General features: G+C 34.6%; 1 protein-coding gene across 1 annotated transcript in view; it reads left to right on the top strand.

The window, feature by feature from the left end:
- The window catches only part of LOC136840622 (uncharacterized), a 513636-nt gene that overhangs the window by 71 nt on the left and 488565 nt on the right, over nt 1-25000 (top strand). Inside the window, exons 1-2 of the mRNA XM_067107337.1 lie at nt 1-576; nt 5060-5694. The exon at nt 1-576 is cut by the window's left edge and continues 71 nt beyond it. Coding sequence (XP_066963438.1) covers nt 5656-5694 — 39 coding nt within the window. The 5' untranslated portion in view covers nt 1-576; nt 5060-5655. The remainder of the gene's footprint in view (nt 577-5059; nt 5695-25000) is intronic.

Below are 25000 nucleotides of genomic sequence, written 5' to 3'. Positions count from 1 at the left end.
AATGAATTATTCTTGATTATACAGCAATTTTTAAGAAGCACTTTTGAAAGCGGCATGGACAATATTGGTAAGAATACTCGACTGCCGAAATTCAGCCTAATCTCACCAAGCGGAAGAACACTAGAACTATTACTTGAGCGAGTCTGCCAATTTATCAGTGATACCTGGAATACCTATTGGAAAATAGCTATATCAACATAAAAAGAAAGCATAAATATAATGGCGTATATACAGAATTATGTAAAAATGTTCATTACAACCGCATTTGATGAGACAGGAACTACTTCATTAATCGGAAGGAACTGTCACACGGCTCATTTTATTCACGGCACCAAAGACGGCGGAACGCTCTGATTTTACATAAAGAAAAGACGAGGCATTTAAAAAAGCCAATTTACAGAATTTTTGTATAACAACCGTGGGTTGAACTTTAGAAGACTTGCATCACAGTAGGTGTTCTGTGGTATATGGAAATTTCATGAACGTGGAGGTGACGGTGTCTATATCAAGTATAATGTTGAGTGATGTGAAGACGCCTCTAACACTTTAGTCAAAGCAACGATGGCGTCCCGAGAGGTAAGCAGAGGTTACCTTTGTTTAATGACCGGGAAATACTAATATACATCGGATTTTTATTGAACAAACAGATGTGTTCATAAGGCAGGTAGTGAAAATCTGAGTGCCACTGGGTAAAACTGAAGGCAGTTACCGCGCCCCACTGGCTCAGGAACTACCATTTTACCTGCGAAATGGGGATAAACGTAGAAACATAAACAGTAAACGGTAATATCATAAACATAATCACTGACAAATTTAAGCAAAAACAAAACAAAAAAAAAACATAAACAGCGACCCGTAAATATTTCGGTCGGTGAATGGCGAGAACCAGGCCACGGTAGTGGTCTTTAGTTTTACTGTCATTTGCACGGTGACTATTTACTGCAAACAATAACCTTGGCGGCCTTTAATGAAACATGAATTCCTTTTGATATCATGAATTTTGTGTATATAGATAACACAATAATTGGTGAGGTTAACGAGAGATATAGCCTATGCTATCTGCGTCATCAAAGTGGAATCGCTAGGATTGTCATGCAGAGAGGTGCTCTTTCAAAATAACACGCTAGACTCAGCTCATGACAATGTGTGACGGTTACACCAAAAAGCCTTGGCCTAACTTCGATGCATACATACGTACAAACATATACATATATATAGATATAGATATGTGTGTGCGCGCGCGGCGTGCGCACGCCCTTGACATTTTGCGAAGGTCGGGGATGACCGGTTGTCAGTTCTTGATGGGATCCATACGTAGCTCGCCAGTGGGTGTTAACCGTATAGTAGCATGAAGTTTTATGGTCAGTTTGAGTCGGAGTCACTTGCCTGCAGTAGTAGATGAACACAAATTGATTGCTTTTCCCAAGGTTTCACAAATATCTTTGAGGCTCAGCAATGCGCGATTTTTATTTCTGTGGACGTGTTTTGACTTCTCGTGAGGGTAAAAAATAAAAATCTGATTTATTTGATAAGCTTCCATGTCTGTAACCAAGATGGAGTGTACATGGAAGTCATTTGCTCTTAAGTTATTTCAGTCATTCCTCTACTGCAAGTTAGTAATTCCTCAGAGCTCGTAAAAACAAGTTGCCTGCCAGTCTAACCTTAACTGAAATATTATGATCACTAAAGAAATTAATGTGAAATATTGAAAGAAGGGTTTTTTTTATCCTGTTACCCAAAATAATTATTATCCATGGAAACATTCTGTCATCCTTTTCCCAGTTGCTGTAATCCGCGTAGTAAGACTAAAAATTTGTTAAATAACGTCATGAAATCTTTCCACATTGAAATCATATCATTAGTCTTAATCTTGTGAAAAATTAAGGCACGATTACATAGTTGCCAGAACTTTGGAAGGCTGCCCATGCTGCAGCCGAATTTCTACCAAACATAATAGCCTATGTATATATGTTACAGTCAACATGCGTAATCAGTCATTACGCGAAATGCCTGAAATTTCAGTCAGATAGCGAAATGCACTTGGGGACATTTGATCCCCAGGAGCTAGTACTAAACTCGGCGAAATATATTTGACCCCAGGGGCTAGTACTAAACACGGCGAAACAGTGTAGGTGACTCACTGTTTCGCCGTGTTTAGTACTAGCTCCTGGGGGTATCAAATGTCCCCTAAGTCTGACTGAAATTTCAGGCATTTCGCGTAATGACTGATTACGCATGTTGACTGTAACATATATACAGTGTGTGTATGTATATATATATATATATATATATATATATATATATATATATATATATATATATATATATATATATATATATATAATATATATATATATTAAACTTGGCAACTTGCACAATTGCTCTGTGCATTAATACACCTAATAACAGAACGTCATTTAAGAAGGATGATATCTAATGGAGAATTTTATTCAAGGAAGTTTTATATATATATATATATATATATATATATATATATATATATATATATATATATATATATATATATATATATATGCGTGTGTATATTTGTGTCTGTGTTGATTATCTCTCTAACACTTTACTACGGACAAATGGTGTCAGTTTTCTGGTTTTTCAGAGTTCTTTTCGTATGTTATGAATGTCATATGAGTGGAGCTCCCGATCCTTTTTTTTTTTTTTTTTTTTTTTTTTTTTTTGTCCAAGTCCATTATGATTAAGGATGGCTGGCGTATTAGGAACATGAGCAATGTCGAAACTTGGTTGGTAATTTTATTGTAAGTTTCACCAATTAATTGAGATTTTAAAATTCAGGCAGTGCCGGGAAAAGCATTGCTTCAGTTTATGGTCATGGGTCCTTCAGTGCTGACATGTAATATTTGTTTCTTGTATTATTTTAGCTGTTCTGAATTTGTGTGACATTCATTGCAGTTATCTGATAGTTTAAAAAATAATGGTACCCTAATATCCCGCAATTACAGGAAAGTGAGGTTTTTGGGTGGGGGTGAAATTCAAAATAAGTGAAATGACAACGAGATATTCTAACATCCAAATGATAGGTACTTACCTTTGCAGGTCATGATTTTTAACAAGCAAGGCTTATTGGACATTTGGCCTGATGGTAAATTTTTACTATAAACCATAATTCGTCCCAAGTTTGATGAACTAGGGTAAGCCATTTTTTCCTAATTTTGAGAAAATGGGCTTCAAAGATTTTGATACTCTTCAGAGCTTCTAATTAGCTCATCCTTTGTGGAAATTTTGCTGGAAGATCTGACAATGCAGACAGTTGAAATTTTGATGTGTTATAGAATATAAAAACCTGAGACACTTTGACTAAAAAACTAAAACTTTAAAAATGGGATTATGCCAGTTCGTCAAAATAGGGACGACTTGTATGCATATCCTATTTTTAGTGTGTTTTGAAAGTTTTTAAAGTAACGTCATGCACTAGGTGAGCAAGGACCTGATAACCTACGTTATGTTATTTTGGGGGGCCAGGCAAGGACCAGTCACCCAAAGTTAGGTTAGGTATGTTACAGGTAGGTTAGTTTACGACCCCAGGTTAGGTTAGGTGATAAAGTACGCCCCCAACCCTGTCTGGCCAAGTGAGGATCCAGCATCTTAGGTTAAGTTGCATCCTATCGATTTTAATTAACAGTGTCCTAGGCTAGGATATGTAGGGTCCAGGATAGTCATATCCCTATTCTCTGGATAAGGACCCAGTGCCCTAGGCTTGGTTAGGATAGGTGTGGTTTGTTAAATCTCAAATCTTCAAGTGAAATCCTTTTAATTTAATTTACAGTAGCCTAGCCTAGGTTAGGTTGGGCTGTTGGTCCAATTGGTGAAATACCAGGGTTAGGTTAGGTTGTTGGTCAAATGAGTGAAGTATCTTCCTTAAAATTAAACTCCTTGCATATTTATCTTGGTAATGGATCCAGTTTATACATGCTATGACTAATGTTCATGTTCTTGTGGAAACACTTTTACACCAAAGTCAATGTTTTTTCTTTCTAGTTCATTATTAGGAAAAAATTTTTTTTCCTCCTGCCCAGTTGATTGTATGATTTTTTTTTTTTTATTGCCTTGTACAAAAATTTCTCTTCACCTGTGCATGTCTTACATATTTTTTATGCTGTTCTGTTCTCATTTCCAGTGTTTTTCCTGTTCGGCTCATATAAAAGTTTTAATGCAAATTACATGGAATCTGGTATACATATCCGTTAGTATTGCCGGGCGACTTCTTTATAAGTACATGTTTCATTGTATTATTTTTATTAAGTAGTTGAAGAATATCTTAGAAATCATTATTATATGGCAGTACATCAGGTTTTTTACGCCATAGATTTATTTTTTTTAACATAAAATATCTTTTTTGCCTCATTTAATGTATGATACAAAGTGAGGATATTTCAGTTTCTTGCCTATTTCTAACCAGCTGATTCTTAAACTTATTGCTGTGACCAGAATAAAAATGAACATAGGCAGAAATATTGCTGGATATTCTGCACAGACTGTATTTAACCCTATTACCAGTTCTATGCATTAAGCAATCCAAAAAGGGTAGACAATCATCGTTTTCCATTTACATTGTGAATTTTATTAATGCTACTAATTCATTTTATTTTTACAAAGAAGTTATGTACATTTTTGTTACCTAGCCAAACCTACATTATATCATCATCATACCTGAATCATAATACAGTGAGTGGAATCATTTTGATTGGCGCTGAGACTATCGTCCTCTCTCTTTGTAGACTATACAGCAAGATGTCTGAAGGCACTGAGGAAATTTTAGGCACTGAACGCCTCTGGGTCTTAAGCCCCACACTCCCCTTTTGCTTTATGCCAGATGCCTCTGGAACCTCTTTTGTTGATGATGGTTTGGTAAAACTCGTGATAGATAATTTTTGAGAAACATTTTTTTAGGCCAGAGTGGCAATGATTATCGATGTATATTGTTAAATTACGGTCTCAATGCGTGCTGTTTAAAAAAAATGGCAAAAGCTCCCATTTTATATTTAGATTACGCATCAGACATTATTTTTTTTTTTCTTTTCAGATCAAAGCCGTTGTCAGCCACTAGTCTATCATAGAAGGAGAGACATTCAAGATGGAGGAGAACTTCAACATAATTGCCATAAAAATATAATCAACATAATTGCCGTAAAAATATAATTATTTAACTTAAAGACACTGTGTTCAGCGGGCCATGTTGCTTGCTTCAGGAGGATATTTCTCATTCCGAATTTTTAAGACATTGCTTTGGCATATTGTTTGATTTTCGGTGATATGTTAAATAATTCAAACTCACCGTAACATATAAAAAATGGAGATCGTGACACGAATCTTTATTCGTTAAACAATTACATGAAGCAGAGAAGGCTTTTATGAATACTGTGCAATCCATATTAGAACCCAAAAGATAATTTACAAAAAAAATTATTGATGCAAGACAGATACTACAAAAGTACACAATCACAAGTTTCCGAGAACAGAATACCATTATTTACGCAAGCTTTTTCATAATAGAAAATATTATTTGACTAGCAAGTGCAGTTTCACGTTTTTGAAAGTTTTATAAGGGAGTGTTTAGGGGGGAGTGTATAGTTACTACCATCGATCGCGTTTACGTCAAGCTTATTATGAAGTTGTGTTATGTTTCATGGAAGTCCTGCTGCGAAAAATATAAATTTGGTAAGTGGTCTACCTCAGTTTTTGTAATTTCTGATGTAAATCCCAGTATTCAGAATTTTTTATAACATTTTGCATAATGGTCAATGAACTTTGTTTAACCATGTTTTGGTGAAAGTTGATTGGTTGGTACCTGTAAAGGTGGGTGATGTTTCCAATCTATTTTTTTGACCTAGGCTTATATTTGCCGCTGACAAATTGGGTTTGTGATTGCATCTCCAAAATAGTTTTATCTTGACATTTAGTGGATATCACAGATCAGTTTAAAGACTAAAATTTAATTTTTCAACGTTTTATCCCTCCCTCCTTTGGTGAAGCTTGATGCACGTGTAGGTGGAGGTTAAGAACGATTCCAGTGTCATTTTGTACCTTTGCCCATTGTCCCAGGTAGCAGGTCAGTTCAGATTCGATTATTTCCTTTTTTTTCCGATTTTGAAGAAACTTGGCAGGCATATATTACTACGGTTGGTGATAGTTTGGAAAAAAAATTGATCATGGTCTATCTTTCAAGGTTACAGATCTTCCGAAAAGCCAGCATTTTATTTTTTTTTTTAATTGATTACACTTGTCAGTGTATCTTAAGGGTAGTTGATTATATAACCCAGATATTTTTTACCATACCCTGTTTTTCCAGGTTACAATAAAATTTAAAATATAAACTTTCAGTATTTTCCATTTAATTTTCAGAAAGTAATATAGTTACAGAATTATTTTTTAGGATGCACAATACAAGTACTGTGGGTGAAACAGCATCTTTTAAGGGGTGAGGCAATTCATCCCCTTAGAGTGCTATAAATCATTTGCTTTTGTAAACTTCAAGATTCCAATATTGCACATGGTATTATTTAGACAAAATATTTATTAAAATGTAAGACAAAAACATTTGATTGTTCATGATTGCGCTGCATATATCATATCAAGCACAATTACACTGAGGCTTCTGATTGCCAGAGGAGGTTTAAGTTGAAATGTTAATAATGTCTATTCGGCTGTCTTGTAAGGCTTTATTTATGATTGGGTATAATTATTATTATTCTACATTGTCCCCTATTTCTCTTAATTTTAATGGAACTTGGTAGGTATATAAGTACCTTTGTGGTGACCTCTTATTTTCGCTGATAATTTTCAAGGTCTGAAGTAGGCGTAAATGCTAGAATTTTATAATACACTTTCTATAGACCCCAGAAATATTGATAAATATTTCACTGATTAACCTGTAGCTCCAAGTTTTGTATTTTTGCATTTGGGTTGGCAGCTCCCTTGGTAGTAATGAATTAAGTAAGATTTTAGAATGTCCAGTACTTCAAGTCAACTTAAACAGTATTTTTCTCAGACAGAAGAAACTTTGTATTGGGTAACCTTGACCCCGTTATTTTCCCATTTTTTCAAAGCTGGTCATTTTGCAGGCTGAATAATTTGTAGACTATTCATAGTCCTATTTTCCCAGATCAACATTTAGTTTTTCTCTTATTTTATGCACGTCCATTTTTGGTTTCCCATGTCAGTTTAATTGCCAAAAGTTTTAGCTTTTTTATTTATATCATAGAAATTGGCAGTCAAAGGCCTTTTTTTTCGGAAGTTTCTGCAGGACGTATAATAAAATACTAGGAGCAAAATCACAGGTTCTGGAGAATGAGCTATTTCACTCCCATCTTTGCTCATTAAGCAAACTTACAAATTAAGCAAACAGTCACCATTATTAATTATTATTTTGCTGATCAAAATATTAATTAGGATACGGATTCAAAAAAGTCATAAGTTAAATGCTACAGTGACTATTTATATGGTTATGTCGTCTATTGGGGTTTTAGCATGGTACCAACAATCTCCAGAAAATCACAGCTTAGACACATGTGAAAGATATTTTGAGTCCGCCATGAGTGGCTTTGGGCCTCAATATGGCCTAGAAAAGCAGATAGAGTAAGTTTTTTCAAAAGTTTGTTTTTTCATGGATGAGGTTCCTTTCCTCCTCCAAATTGCTGAAGCTTTACGTGGGATTAATCCGTCGGTGCTTTCAGCGTTGTTTCCTGTTTTGGGACTTTTCTTCTTCTTACATTTTCTCATTAAAACAGATTATAGCAGTTAAGAAAGTGACCCCACCCTTCTCGCTCTTTCTTTAGAACCTGTTTCATTCTGCTGCAGTGTTTTCCTTGCTGCTCTTTGTCTCTTATGTGTTTATTTCTTTCACCGTTTTTTCAGTAAACTAAAGAAAAAAATAGCGCACTCTCAGGTGGCATCGTAACATCTACCAGGCATTCACGTGTGATATATATTCTTTTAGTATCAGCAGTTATCTACGAATTGCTCGACCTGGCAATTATTTCCCGTCGTTTACCAAAACGATTGGGGATTCTTCCCCCACAATCCATTTTCCCAGAGGCAGATCCGTCGCTTCAGGATTAAACACCGGTTTTTCAACGTTTGCTTTTTCCGATTTGTAGTAGACCTCAGAAAGACAAGGGTATCCATTATAGGTAGTTCGGTGGTCTTCCACCAGGGCAGCACTACAAAGCCTTGTGGAAATCTTTTAAGGTCTGATAACCTACAAATTGAACAGGGGCTTAGTGCGATTGTGAATTGTTTTTTTATTGCTAATGTTGAATGACTAAGAGTTTAGTGAATGTTTATGAGTGCTTAATGAATGTTTAGTTTAGGGTTTAGTAAATGTTTAATGTGTAAGTATTCAGTGAATATTTTGTGAGTGTTTAAGGTTTAGTGAATGTTTATTGTGTAAGTATTCAGTGAATATTTAGGGTTTAGTGAATGTTATGTGAATGTTAGTGAATGTTTTGTGTGTAAGTATTCAGTGAATGTTTAGTGTGTAAGTATTCAGTGAATATTTAGTGAGTGTTTAATGAATGTCTTGTGAATGTTAGTGTTTAGTAAATGTTTAATGTGTAAGTATTCAGTGAATGTTTAGTGAGTGTGTAGGGTTTAGTGAGTGCGTAGGGTTTAGTGAATGTTTAGTGAGTGCGTAAGGTTTAGTGAAGGTTTAGTGCATGTTAGTGTTTAGTGAATGTTTAGTGCGTACGTATTCAGTGAATGTTTACCATGTAAGTATTCAGTGAATATTTAGGGTTTAGTGAATGTTTTATGAATGTCAATGTTTAGTGAGTGTTTAGGGTTTAGTAAATGTTTAGTGTGTGCTTAGGGTTTAGTGAATGTTACTGTTTAGTGAATGTTTAGTGTGTAAGTGTTCAGTGAATGTTTTGTAAATGAATGTTTTTGTAAATGTGTTTAGTGAATGTTTAGTAAGTATTCAGTGAGTGTTTAGTGAATATCCTGTGAAAATTAGTGTTTAGTGTGTGAGTGTTTAGGGAGTGTTTACTGAGTGATTAGTGAATTTTCATTCACTGTTTCGTGTTTAATGAGTGTTTAGGGATTTCGAGCATTTAGGGTTTAGTGAGTATTTAGTGTTTAATGAGTGTTTAGGGTTTAGAGAGTATTTAGTGGATAGTGAGTGCTTAGTGAATGTTTAATGTGTAGTGAGTACTTAGTGAATGTTTAGTGTATAGTGAGTGCTTAGTGAATGCCTTGTGAGTGTTTTGTGTTTAATGAATGCCTAGGATTAAGTGAGTGTTTACTGAGTATTTGAGGTACAGTGAGTATTTAGTGAGTGTTTAGTGTTTTATGAGTGTTTAGTGAGCATTTAGTGTATAGTGAGTGCCTAGTGAGTGTTGAGTATTCAGTGAGTGTTTAGTGTTATTAAGTGTGAGTGTACAGTGAGTGTGAGTGTATAGCAAGTGCATATGTTTAGTGAGTGTGAGTGTACAGTAAGTGCGAGTGTTTAGTGAGTGTAATTTTATCGTGAATGTTAGTGTTAAGTGATTGTACATTACTGCTTAGTTAGTGTTTAGTGACTGTATGCAAAGAAAGTCCTTTAATTTACAGAAACCATTTATGCTAAACACTAGTTCTCCGTTGGGCGAGTCGTTAGAGTTGTCGCCCAGTACTCGCTAGGGTCGAGTTTGAGTCTCCAACCGGTAACGAAGAATTAGAGGAATTTATTTCTGGTGATAGAAATTCATTTCTTGGTATGTGGTTGGGATTCCACAATAAGCTGTAGGTCCCGTTGTTAGGTAACCAATTGGTTCTTAGCCATGTAAAATAAGTCTAATCCTTCGGGCCAGCCCTAGGAGAGCTGTTATCCAGCTCAGTGGTCTGGTAAATCTAATATAAACTTACATTAAGTTCCTTTATGCTAAATACTGCTTAGATCCAAGAGCATATGATTGGCCTTGACCGCAATGGCTGGAGTGCTTAGGCCAACCTGTTTTTGTAAGGTAATTTTTCTCTGTGGAATTGGGTCAAATGACAATCATCATCATCATCATAACAGCAACAATAATAATAATAAGGGTAAAAGTAACAATATTAATAGTAAGAATAATAAGATAATATTAAAAAAGATAAAAATAATAATAATAAAAGTAATAATAGTAAAAAAGTATAGTATTATGAGCTGGACCGAGACCTTTCAATATGGCACCTGTGGTCACGCTCTCTGGTAGGAGATCACCACTCCAGTGATTGAGACCCTATGACTTGAAAAATATATATATATATATATATATATATATATATATATATATATATATATATATATATATATATATATATTTGTGTCTGTGTGTGTGTATTTGTGAGTATTGTACATATAGAAATCTAATTATATTACATACACACATATGAATATATATATAAATATATATATATATATATATATATATATATATATATATATATAATTTATATATATACATATATATGAAATTTTTTATCACACCGTGATTTATATACAATCATGAAGCTAGTCGCTTAATATCAAATTCACGCTACCTCAGGAGTATCCCTGAAGGGAATTATCATTGAAGGGGAATTTATAAGTGATAAATGGATTGGTACTGCCGGGTCGCGATCCCATGACACAGAAACATATTCAGCAACTCCAGTCGACGTTCTATCACTGAGCTATCAAGAGACGTATAAGTTAATGCCGAGTTTTCTGTACTTATTTTACCCGTCGCGAGCGGGGAAATTGTACTTAGCCTCAGCATTAACCCACCTCCGCCATGATAGTTCATTGGCACATTTGGAAAACGCAGCTCTTATTACTGAAGCCAAATGTCGCTTACCATCAAACCTTACCACGGGATTATAATCCAGTACCAACTATTTATCACTTATAATTATTCTCCTCGGTATAATTCCATATCGGATACCCCGAGGTAGCGTGGAATTTGACATTACTTATTACTTCCAGCCTCATGATTTTAAATAAAATCACGGTGTGATAAAAATTTCTGTAATGAGAGCTGCGTGTTCTAATGTATCGGTATCAACGAACTATCATGGCGAAACAGTTTAACGCCGCAGGCTAAGTACAATTTCCTGCTCGCGACGGATAAATAAGTACAGAAAACTCGGCATTAACTTAAACTCTCTTGATAGCTCAGTGGTAGAACATCAACCTGAGTTGCTGGATATGTTCTGTGTCGTGGAATTACGACCCGGCAGTACCAATCCATTTATTACTTATAAATTCTCCTTCGGTGCTAATTCCCTACCGGGATACTCCCGAGGTAGCGTGACTTTTATCTTAAAGCAACGTTTGTAGCCCATGGTTGTATATAAATCACGGTGTGATAAAAAAGATTTCGTAATAAGAGCTGCGTGTTCCAAACGTACCAATAAACTATCATGGCGGAAGTGGGTTAATGCCGAGGCTAAGTACAATTTCCCCACTTGCGACGGGTAAAATAAGTACCGAAAACTCTGCATTAACTTATACCTCTCTTGATAGCTCAGTGGTAGAACGTCGACTGGAGTTGCTGGATATGTTCTGTGTTGTGCGATCGTGACCAGCGCAGAACCAATCTATTTATCACTTATAAATTCCCTTTGGTGATAATTCCCCTACTGGAATACTCCGAGGTAGCGTGAATTTGATATTAAGTAACATTTAGAAGTTCATGATTATATATATATATATATATATATATATATATATATATATATATATGATATATATATAAAAAGATAAAATCCTCTAAAGAAATAAGAAACACTGGAGTCTGGGAGGCCTTTTAGGCTAGGTCCTTTACTTGCCAAGCAAGTAGGACCTGGCTGTCGAAAAACTCCAGCCTCCAGTGTTTCCATTTCTTTATGGGATTTTATCTTTATTTATATATTCATCACGTTCCATATTTTTCGTGATTCAGTTATTATATATATATATATATATATATATATATATTATATATTATACATATATATATATATATATATATATATATATATTATATATATATATATATATATATTATATATATATATTATATATATATATATATATATATATATATATATATATATATATATATATATATATATAGAGATATATATATAGAGAGAGAGAGAGAGAGAGAGAGAGAGAGAGAGAATATGACAGGAAAATTAAAAATTAAAGGAAATGATAAACTTTATCAGATAGAAACTGAAATAGTTCAAGATTGCATCCAAATAGAAAGAGACAGAGTAGATTTTTCCATCAAAGAGGAGTAAATGGTCACAACCTGAATAACTCCATACTGTGCCCAACCCCTGAAGAAAGATGAAGAATAGAAGAAACAGTAAAAACAAAATAAAGAATGGGATTTATCCCCCAAGGAGGCGAGAAAGACTCGCCCTTTAAAAGTGGAAAGTTATAAAAATAAGTCAAGAAAACGAAACAGTTCCTGGTTTTCGTAGCGACAAGGAAGGGATGTCATCAGATCGCTCTATTTCACCGTCACCGATTTCCCGCCAATTCTCTTTAAAAATGTTTAGGTTTTACTAGTAAAAGTGAGAGAGAGAGAGAGAGAGAGAATATTACATAAAAATTAAAGGAAATGATACCATTCATCAGATAAAACTGAAATAGTTCAAGATTTCATGAAAATAAAGGAGAGAGAGAGATTAAAGAAAAATTAAAGGAAATAGTGAAATTCATCTGATAAAAACTGAAATAGTTCCCGATTGCATCAAAAGAAAGAGAGAGATTAAAGAAAAATTAAAGGAAATAATATAAAATTTATCTGAAAAAAAACTGAAATAGTTTGAGATTTGCATCAAAATAGAGAGAAATTCAGAGAGAGAGAGAGAGAGAGAGAGAGAGAGAGAGAGAGAGAGAGATTACAAAAAAAAAACTGAAATAGGTCCACATTCCATCAAAATAGAGGGAGAGAAAGAGAGAGATGGAAATGATAAACTTCATCTGATAAAAACTAAAAATAATTACAGATTGCATCAAAATAGAAAGAGAGAGAGACGATTCTTGACATCGAGGGAAAAGACTAAATGAAGAACATCAAAGGCTTTTTGGGGAATGTTTTCCGATAAATGGAGAAGAGGAGGGAAGGAATGCTTGGGGCTTCCACCAGAAAGGAAGCGAAAGAGCAGTCTTCTGAAGGAGGGAAATTATTGTACCTCCTGAGAGAATTATTTCTTGGGTACCCAATGCACTATACAGGACGCCTGAACAACATCTCTCTCATTAGTACCAAGCTTTAACATTAGGCAAGCACAATGAGCTATACCTGATATATATATATATATATATAATGAAGGGCTGTGAAGAAATTGGTCAAACGAATTGGAACTGGTACACCTTGTCACAAATAAGAAAAACCAGCCAAGTTTTACACAATAACTGGGAATAGAGTGTCAGATGGATTAAGAAATTAAATTATGCAATAGCCATAAGGACAAATTTGGTACAGAAAAAGTTGCCTTCCTAAATATCCACGAAGGAACATTTGCTTCATAGCCTGTCCTACACACTTTCGAAAAAAAGATAAAGTGAACAAAAAAGAGGAAATATGCCTGGTTGTACCCTCAAGCGAGGGAACTGAAACCTAAGACCATAGAAGGCCATGGGATAATGGCTAGGGTACAGCCCAAGGTTGGAAAAAAAAGGTCTGCATTCAGAATAAATTTCTCTTAGAAAGGTTGCTTGCCATGGCTAAAGGGTCCCGTCTACTCACTGGTTTGATTTCTGAGTGTTCTTCTCCCAGAAGTGTTGCTTCCAAATTTTAAAGACTCCTTTATCCTAAGTCATGTAGGCAGGGACGTCGCACCTGAAGGATGTTGCTGGATAAATCACATTAACTTAAAAACAATATACATACATACACATATATATATATATATATATATATATATATATATATATATAAATATATATAAATATATATAAATATATAAATATATATAAATATATATAAATATATATAAATATATATAAATATATATAAATATATATAAATATATATAAATATATATATATATATATATATATATATATATATATATATATATATATATATATATATATATATATATATATATATATATATATATATATACAATATTATGAGCCCAATCAAACATACTCAAGTCTCTTAAAATACAAATAAAGTCACTAACAAACCAAGTCCACAATAGGTGGAATGGCCAACATAGTGTGTACAGAGATGGAATCAAGGAGGATAAGTAAAAGCTGAAAATAAACCTTAATATTTAATACAAACTTTTTTAGAAAGAAATGACCACTGAGCTTTCTTACAAAATACATTAAACTAAAACACAAAATCAACTACACACTGAAAACATCGAATAACAAACACACTTACACCAAATTAAGATAGACTATACAATTACACTTTAAAGAGGGCCCTGAAAGTAATAGAATGTCGAAAAGTCAGAATAACCTAACTTATTACAGACTAAATGTTTATCAAAAATAATTTGCTTCCCTTAAGTGAGCTCTGAAACTGTAATGGCTAACGCAGCCTTCAAATCATGGGTCGAGGAATAATATATATTTCTTGAGACCTTACCAAACGTAAGAGAAGTCCCCTAGGGCACAATACCGAGCCAAGGGCACAGACTGAAGAAATATCACTTAATGTCGCAAGACAATCCATGACACGGGTCAAATCCGACGGACAAAAACACCTTACCAGTTGGCAGAGAGGTCCCCTTGGCAGTCTGACTGGGACCAAGGGCGCAGCCTGAAGAATAAATTGATCTCCCAAAGGAGGACAGCAGCAGCAGCTGAAGAAAGGCAGGTATCGGCAATCCAGAGTTAATAAAAAATCAGGTAGGTCTCAATGATAATGGTCCAGAAAACAACTCTCTCCGTCCTCAAGAGACAGCGCTGAATACAGCTCTGGATGAGGCCAACAACACGTGGGAAAATAAAACAAGCTCATTGTAATTAAAACTATACAACAAGTCAGAAATGACGGGGAGGAGGAAACAGGGTCATTACGTTCCAAAAATAATTACAGCCAAAGTGACTTATTCAAAACAAATCAATTTACGTTAAATTAAACACATACTGACAATATATATATATAAGGGTATATACTAGGCATTGTAATCTGTATACCAGCTTTAGGTAGTTCGGTGGTCTTCCACCAGGGCGGTGCTGCAAAGGCCTGTGGCCATCTTTTAAGGTCTGATAACCCACAAATTGAACAGGGGCTTAATGCGATTGCAAAGTTTTTTATTGTTAATGTTTAATGAGTAAGTGTATAGCGAGTGTTTAGGGTTTAGTGAGTAAGTATTTAGTGAATGTGCATGAGTAAATGTTTAGTGAATGTTCAGTTTAGGGTTAAGTGAGTGTTTAGGGTTTGATGAATGTTAGTGAATGTTTATTGTGTAAATATTCAGTGAATGTTTAGTGAGTGTTTAGGGTTTGATGAATGTTTTGTGAATGTTAGTGAATGTTTATTGTGTAAATAGTCAGTGAATGTTTAGTGAGTGTTTAGGGTTTAGTGAATGTTTATTGTTCAAGTATACAGTGAATGTTTAGTGAGTGTTTGGGGTTTAGTGAATGTTTTGTGAATGATAGTGAATCTTTAGTTTGCAAGCATTCAGAGGATGTTTAGTGTGTAAGTATTCAGTGAATGTTTAGTGAGTGTTTAGTGAATGTCTTGTGAATGTTAGTGTTTAGTGAATGTTTAGTGTGTAAGTATTCAGTGAATGTTTAGTGAGTGTTTAGTGAATGTTAATGAATGTCTAGTGTGTAAGTATTCAGTGAATGTTTAAGGTATAGTGAGTGTTTTGTGAATGTTAGTGAATGTTTAGTGTGTAAATATTCAGTGAATGTTAAGAGAATGTTCAGTGAATGTCTTGTGAATGTTAGTTTTTAGTGAATATTTAGTGTTTAAGTATTCAGTGAATGTTTAGTAAGTGTTTAGGACTTAGTGAATGTTTAGTGCATGTTAGTGCTTAGTGAATGTTTAGTGTGTTAGTATTCAATGAATGTTTACTGTATAAGTATTCAGTGAATGTTTAGTGAGTGTGTAGGGTTTAGTGAATTTTTTTGTGAATATTAGTGTTAAGTGAGTGTTATGGTTTAGTGAATGTTTAATGTGTGTTATTGAGGGCTTAGCGTTTAGTGAATCTTAGTGTTTAGTGAATGTTTAGTGCGTATGTGTTCAGTGAATGTTTAGTGAGTGTTTAGGGTTTAGTGAGTGTTTTGTGAATGTTAGTGTTCAGTGAATGTTTAGTAAATAATCAGTGAAAGTTTAGTGAGTGTTTAGTGAATGTCTTTTGAAAACTAGTGTTTAGTGAACGTTTAGTGTGTAAGTGTTTAGTAAGTGTTTAATGCGTGACTAGTTAATGTCCATTGACTGTTTAGTGCTTAATGAGTGTTTATGGTTTTAATGAGCATTTAGGGTTTAGTGAGTATTTTGTTTATAATGAGTGCTTGGTGAATGTTTAGCAAGTGTTTAGTGTATAGTGAGTACTTAGTGCATGTTTAGTGTCTAGTGAGTGCTTATTGAATTCTTAGTGAGTGTTTGTGTTTAATGAATGTTTAGGATTAACTGAGTGTTTAGCAAATGTTTACAGAGTGTTTGGGGTACAGTGAGTACTTAATGTTTGGTGTTTTATGAGTGTTTAGTGAGCGCTGATTGTATAGTGAGTGCCTAGTGAGTGCTGAGTATTCAGTGAGTGTTTAGTGTTATTGAGTGTGAGTGTATAGTAAGTGTGAGTATTTAGTGAGTGTGAGCGTATAGTAAGTGTATGTGTTTAGTGAGTGTGAGTGTATAGCAAGTGTGAGTGTTTAGTGAGTGTAAGTGTATTGCGAATGTTAGTGTTCAGTGATTGTACATTGCTGTTTAGCTAGTGTTTAGTAACTTTATGCAAAGAAAGTCGTGTAATTTACAGGAACCATTTATTCTAAACAATGCTTAGATCCAAGAGCAGATGATTAAGCCTGGACCACAATGGTTGGAGTGCTTATGCCAACTTGTTTTTGTAAGGTAATTTTTCTCAGAAATTTGTTTTATAATATACAATACACAATAATAATAATAATAATAATAATAATAATAATTGTAAAATATAAGATAATAATAGTAGTAAAAAAGATAAAAATAAAAATAATAGAAATATTAATAGTAATAAAGTATAGTGCCATGAGCTGGACCGAGACCTTTCAATATGGCTGCCCAAGGTCACACGCTCGGCAAGGGGATCGCCACTTTAGTGATTGATGCTCTATTGTTTCCAAAAGCCATGAATAAATTATTCTTGGCTTTGGCCCAATATTCATTTCATGAATGTTACATCTGCAGGGTATGGGCTTCAACCACTACAAAATGCCCCTTACACCATTGCCGAATTTTTCGCGGGAAACGTTCCTTTCTACCCGTCGCCATCCAGAGACCCACACAACTGAAATATCAGTGCAAAACAAAGAACGCGTCCCATGGCACTGGAGCAAGAACCGCGCTGGGTAAGGCCAGCTTGATCTCCGACGTCAGTTTCGTTTAGTTGTGACCATGTCTTAACGGAATGAAACAAAACCTCGACTTTTTTTATTGTGATTTTTTTTTCTCTTGTAAATCTTGGTAAAATAGGAATACTTGATTTCTCCATACGCTAAAGAACTACCATTTTAGAGGTGAATATTACGGCAACACGTAGCTTAAGAAAAGAATAAACGAAATACTTTTATATTATTTTATATTAAAATCAAATAGAAAATTCACTGCTTTCTGACGCTCCCGTAATTTGTAATGAAACGGTAATTGTTATGAAGGGTAGTTGTTACTGCAGCTGCATTCAGCTTTTGTATTTGAATTTTCAGTTTTTTTCTTCTTATTTTTTTTTAAAGTGGTCGTATGTAAAGTTTGAAAATATAAATTTGTATTCAATGCTGAACAATTATCTTCAGCACTACCGCATTTAGTAAGGGACTTCCACCGTATTATTATTATTATATTATTATTATTATTATTATTATTATTATTATTATTATTATTATTATTATTAGCCTTTTTTACTCACTGATATTGCTTATTTTTTTACTGATCTCGTCATATGACTCATATGAGTGACCTCAATCCATTTGTCTAAATTACAAAATTATTATGTCTAAATCAGAGGATTATGTATTTTTTTTATAGTATGATTTATTGGCAGATTTTTTTACAATGATTCGTTAAATGCATTTCATGTTCTCTAAAATGAATCGGCGGAAAATAGTTGGTAGATGGCAAAGTGAATGGGGTATGTTTTTTTGAAAAAATCAGAAACTGATAGTAATTTCTGTATGTCACTAAATACATGGTTCCAGGTTTGAAGGACATGATGTGCGTGAAAGGTGACACTTTTGCAACAAATCCGATATAGTTTATTTAATTACCCGCTTATTATTATCGTTAATGTAAGTACTATCCACTGTTGTTAGACTTCTGAGAGGTGTCAAGGTTTTCTTTATTTCGTTAATTAAATCGTCCCTGCTGTGAAGAATTGGCGTCTCCCATTTTTGTTTTAAATTTTTGAATTTTTCATTCAAAATCTCTCAGTTTTTGATACGCTGTAACTTATCGAAATTTCAGGTGTCTGCGTTGTCAGATTTTCCAACAAAATTTCCACAAATGATACTCTGAATAGTATGAAAATCTTTCAAGCCTATTTTCTCAGAATGAAAAAAAAATGGCTTACACCAGTTCGTCAGACCAGGGACGAAATAACTAGTTTATGTTAACCTTTTTTTTTTTTTAATTTATATTAAACGAAATTCTATGCAACTTATTGTATTAACCCAATGTTCACCTGATCTCTCGACAGGATTTCATGACCTTGTCCTGATTGTCAAAATCAGGCTTTTTTATGACAGCAGTCAAGTTATTCACATTTACGAACGTTTTAGCGAAATAATTTTTCGGCTAACTCTTGTTAATTTTAAAGTTAGACTGTCGGTGTCCCAAAATGAGAAAAAAATTGTGAAAGTTAGCTGACAGAAAATGCGTATTGTAACCACGCAAATCGGTTGCAAATCAGTTCCGGCAATTAACTGCTGTGATGGATGTGTCTGGTGCATAAGTGAGTTTATAACAGATAAGTTAAAAATTTTTCCGGCAAAACGTCCTTTTAATTAACTTTAAAAACTTTTCGAAATTTGCAGAAATTGCTTCAAGAGAATTTTACCCCTATATCAATGAAAATCTGTATTGCGTTTTTTATGAGATGTGTAAAAATATTCTTATACTAGCGTATTTTATAATGATTAATTTGCTTCAGAATGCATTTTATGGTGGGGCAAAGTGAAGGTCAGTTATAGCAAGATCTGAATACTAGGAGGCCGGCCGGACACCTGTACGATTTAGGCAGTTTCTGCGCATGACGTCATCCACGCCTTTCCCTCAAAGGAACCCTTGTATATATTTACCTCTTATTCACTCATTATCCATTTCTAATCAAATATTTTTTTCTTATTAATGATTCTCTCTCTCTCTCTCTCTCTCTCTCTCTCTCTCTCTCTCTCTCTCTCTCTCTCTCTCTCTCTCTGAAATTGTAGATATTGTTTTTATGAAATCACTCTTCAGCAATGTAATATTGTTAGAGGAAACGGAACAACAAAATAATTTCGGTTCGTTTCTTATCTAGAAGTTTCATAAACAAGTTCTCAGTTTATTTACAATACTTTTATATTACAATTTTCATATATAAATAAAATATAATTTACAGTTTCAAAAGTAAGTTATCAGTTTAATTACAATGTTTCTATTTTACAATTTTCATATATTTCCGATTTATACTTCTGCAGTCTCTTGACCTTTTTTTTTTTTGCAATCAGTTTTTCTGTTTAAATGTCTAATTCTAAAAAGTACAGATATTATTGCAAAGAAATATATGACACCAAATGGTAAGGCCACTCCAGTAAGTTTCATTTCGTCAGCAAGATTTCTTAAGCAATGATTTCCCTCTTTTAATTTATCGCCCTGGACAGCTAAGAAGGTTTCTCTCATCTTACTTAATTGTGAAAAGAAAGTATCTGAGGGTACATGAAGACTACCTCTGTTCATTACATCTACCCAACATTTATCACTCAACAACACCGGACCTTTGTTTTTCTGATTCTGGATATTTTAATGAAAATTTTTTTTAACTATATAACCTCCTATATATCTCAAAAATTCTTCTTCGGTTACTGAGTGTACTTGAAGGTGTTTCATTCGCTTTGCCTGTTGCAGTTACTTCAAGAATCTCATCACCTTCTTCCATCCGCGATTCTTGATTAAATTCAGTATCTCTTAAAATGAGACTAGTGAGACAAATGTCTAAAGCAGTTGCTCGTTCTGTGTCTGTAGTTTTCCCCTGTGTAGATGAACTCTTAGACACTAATGACTAATGTATTAGACAGGCATTCTTGATTTTTATCGCATTTAGTACTATTATATTTTTCACTTATCAGGGCTACTTCTTTCCCTAACAAATATTTTTTCAGTCTGCACTTGAAATTTACTGCATTGGGATGATCATGTGACCCGCTTATCTGCCTAACACAGGCAAATAAATGCTCCAGACTGTCCTGATTAAGTCTCCTTGTTAGTATATAATCGACTTCATAAGACGTCTTAAACATTTCAAACAGGCCTGAAAGAGAGTAGCAAGAGAGAATTATCCCTTTTTGAAAATGACAGAGATGTTTCTTGTCTGGCAATCCATTGACACGACTACTGAAACCTTTAATCACTCTCATTGCTGACATGATATCAGTCATTTTGTTCACAACTCTTGCCTGATACTCCAGATTTACGCCAAAAGCACATCGATTAGCTTTATCGCCTTTCATAGATGAAGAGTTCATAATATAAAACCATTCACCCACTAACGATATGAACTGAGATGTTGCATTCCATCCAATGTTCCTGGGAAGGCCCGTTTCTCCTAGAAAATTAATACCATTACCGCAACATCTTGACAGCAACTGTGCAGCATTTTTAACACGCTGCCGTTCTGACCCCTGAACCTTCAAGTGAATATTGTTTGGCTCTTAGAGATAAAAACAACAGCTAAAATAAATGTACCAGGTTTTTATACATACCAAAACCCGTCCATGTATTGTGGGAAGAGAGGCGGAGTGGCAATGCTGGTAAAATATTCATTATGGAACTTCATTAAATTTGTGAATATGAATGCAGAAGGCCAAATTTGGGTTGAGTTATCGTGCTATCCTGGTTGTATGTTTGGGGGTATTTGTATACCACCAAGTGATTCGCCTTATTTTGTGCCAACATGTTTTGGTAACCTAGGAGCTGTTATGAATGAATATGAAAATGTAGTGGCATTGGGGGATTATAATTCCCGTGTAGGCAACCCTCATCTTTGTAACGAGAGCCTTGAACCATATATATACAGTGGGGTGATTGATTTGAATGTGAATGGTAGTGGCAGGCGGTTGTTGAATGTGTGCCAGAGTAATAATATGGTAATTGGTAACCACCTTGTTTATGAAGAACACACTTTTGTAGGCGGCTTAACTTTCAGAAGGGGGTCGGAATGGGTATCGGAAATTGACTTGTGTATTGTTTCACAAAAAATGCTTCGTCACTTGAAGTCTGTAGAAATAAATCAAAACATGCGAATATCTGACCATGCCCCGATGATGGTGAGGCTTGATCTCGCTCGTGTGCTGGGTGTGCCCCTGTCAGCTTTGATTGAGCGTGCGAGGGATTTGGGCAGATCTCACTTCGACTCGGATAGTGCAGATTACAGTCGCATGACGAGGAGCCTTGCTTACTGCAAGTGGATGTGAACAGGTTTAAAGTAGCCATAGAGGAGTCAGTACCTCCCAATTTGGATGTAGTTGATGTGGAGTCAGTGTGTACTGGATTGGAATCGGCTACCATGATAATCAATAGGGTGGCAAAAGAATGTAAATTGGGTAATGGGAGAGGGCAGGATCAACATGAGTAGGATCAGAATCACCCAAGGTGGAAAAGGATCTTTGAAAGGGGTGATCAAAAATTATTTGAAATCAATTAACTGGAAGGGAATGTAATAAACGATGATAGCAATAATTAGCCAGATGATGTTCAGTTCAAGTTACATTTTGAAAGGCTTCTTGACGCTAATCCTAGTTACATGAACAACAACCAACCACCTGATATAACTTTGTCTCCCAACATTCCTATATTGGATGATCCTTTCACCTATCAAGAGATCAACATGGCAGTGAGAAACTTGAATAAGGGGAAAAGCTATATTGGTTTATGCCCAGGTATATTTTCGCTATTGCCACTGACTTGGTTAACTTTTTTCCTTGCCATTTTCAACTTTTTATTTTGTAACTTTGCGTACCTTTTTGCTTGGTGCCATAATAGGCTGGTTGTACTCTTCAAATCAGGTAATAGAATGGATCGTGGGAACTACAGGGGCATCAGCATAATGAACACTTTGGCAAAAATTTACGATGCGTTGTTAATGAGACGATTAAATATGTGGGTTAGCATAGATAAATGGCAGGCTGGGGCCCAAAAAGGTAGAGGGTGTATTGAGCAAATCTTGTCCTTAAGGCTTGTGATGGACTATGCTCTCTTTAAGAAAAAGAAACTGTATGTTCTATTTGTAGATTTTAGTAAAGCATACGACCGTGTGCCAAGAGATAAGTTAATTGAGTGTCTTAAAGAGAAAGGTTGTGGAAATATTATGTTAATGACCATACGTAAGATCTATGCATGTACAATGAGCGTGTTGAAATCAGCTATGATTATATCAACTATTGGGATACGTCAGGGTGCCGCAACAAGCTGTCTGTTATTTGTAATTTATCTAGATAAAATGGTTAGAATAATAAAGGAGGGAATTGGCAGAGATGGGTTTTTAGGGACAATACATACGCTATTAATGATGGATGACACAGTTATTTTAAGTACATCAAGAGAAAAGTGTTTGGAGAAAATAGGGATTGTATTGGATTACTGTAACTCGTACGGGATGATTGTTAATGAAAAAAAAGACTAAGTTTTTTGTAATTAATGGAAATACAAGAGATAAAGAGTCTTTAGTCATAAATAATGTCAAGATAGACCATTGTGATAAATATCTGTATCTCGGTGCATGGTTTACGGGTGATGTCAAGATGCAATCAGTGCTTAAGCAACATGAAATTGAGAATGCAAACACCATTAACAAATTTTCAATATTTTGTAATAACAACACAACTATGCCATATGCATATAAAGTAAAAGTTTTTAAAGCAGCTTTAGGAGCCTCACTCCTATATAGCGCAGAGAGTTGGCTCACAACAAACCTAACTCGCATGGAAAGGGTGTATAACCAGGACGTTAGATGCTTATTAGGAGTCCGAACTAATACACCTATAGCAGTGTGCTTGGTGGAGAGTGGTCTGAGTCTTTTACTCATGAAGTACAAATAAGAAGAAAACGTTTCCTAGAAAAGAAATTAGCGGACATTGATATAGAAGAACCTTTCCACTATATATATGATATTTGCAGAAGGGAAAGTACGCCAGGTTATAGATTTTTGAACTCTTGTATAACTAATGCCATTGTGGGATCAAGTCTTGACCAAATAAAGGATGAAATACGTAATAAACCTGAAACAGCAACAAAATATTAACATATCGAGAGGTTTTAAATAGATCGTTACAAATTCATAGTGTGTACAGTTTGAATGTTTACATACCGGACCATTTACGAATTGCCTTCACAAGAGTACGTACAACAATGTCCCACGATCTACGGATAGAGACAGGACGGTGGAGTAGAACGCCAAGGGAGTTACGAGTCTGTAATTGTGACACACAGACTGTGCAGAGTGAAGCACATGTTTTAATTGAATGTCCAAGGTCAAGATCGAAGCGGCAAAAATTTAGAAATCTAAATTATGCGAACATTGACGCACTGTTTCGAGAGGAAAATAACTTAATTGACCTGTGTCAGTATATATTTGAAGTATTAAAGATTTACGATGAATAAATGACTGAGCTTAAACAGGTAAATGAATGAATGAATAAATAAATAAACAATTAGACAAATCAAATAAGGGTTATTTTCTATTCTGGTGTTGGTACTTGAGGGACTTCTTGTGGTGTTAGAGTGGTAGCTGGATATTGTGAATGAGAAAAATTTTTCCTTTTTATGGACAAAATATTTTATAATGTATGGGACAGATGAGTTATTGTTATAAACTAAAAAAAAAATACACTGTTTTGTGCAAACTAAATGTAAATATGGAATTATGTAATGTTTTGTCAATAAAGAATAATAAATAAGCCAGCCCACACTGAATAATGAAAAGAGAACAATATCCCTGGACAAATATAGTAGGTGGATCTTGGACACGTGGACGCAGTCCGTGATTATTGTTTACTGAATTAGTGTTTGGATACTGCAAGCTTTGACATGGTTTGACTGACGTCACTGACCGCCACCTTTCAATTATAGTGTGCGCTCCGGTAGACTTCTCTTTAGACTGATTTATGGGGTGCTACCTCACTATGTAGCAATAATGTGGTTAATGATAATGCTTTAAATGGTTTATTTATAACCAGCAATTAATATCATTTAAAATTCTTCATTTTGCAAGGATCCACGAATATTTAGCCGGTATATTCCTGAGGGTGCCGTCATGTTCGTAGCATTTTTCTTCATAAATGGAACCATTGGATTGTTTGTTAGTATTATGTGTTGCAATATTAGTATTATTAATAAATATTAATTGTTACATGCGTCATTTCTGATTATTTTTAACAGTAATTAAACCCTGTTTAGCTACACTGTCAAACTTTTTATGTGACAAGTGCTAATTAGGAGCTTCTTTTCGATATGATGCATGTTGCAATCACAATAATGACTGCGACAGACATCGAAATGCTCTTTCTCACGTGCTTTTTCCTTAAGCTTTCCTCCAGTAATATTGCACCTACCGTAACGTTTCGGAAAATAGGTTTAAAGGAGTATAAAACCTGATGCGGTCCCTATTAGTAGGTTTAGAAGAC

The sequence above is a fragment of the Macrobrachium rosenbergii genome, chromosome 8 (genome assembly GCF_040412425.1).
Source record: "Macrobrachium rosenbergii isolate ZJJX-2024 chromosome 8, ASM4041242v1, whole genome shotgun sequence".
Classification (NCBI taxonomy): Eukaryota; Metazoa; Arthropoda; class Malacostraca; order Decapoda; family Palaemonidae; genus Macrobrachium; species Macrobrachium rosenbergii.
Note: the sequence above shows the minus strand (reverse complement) of the source record. Positions and strands in the feature narration are given on the sequence as shown.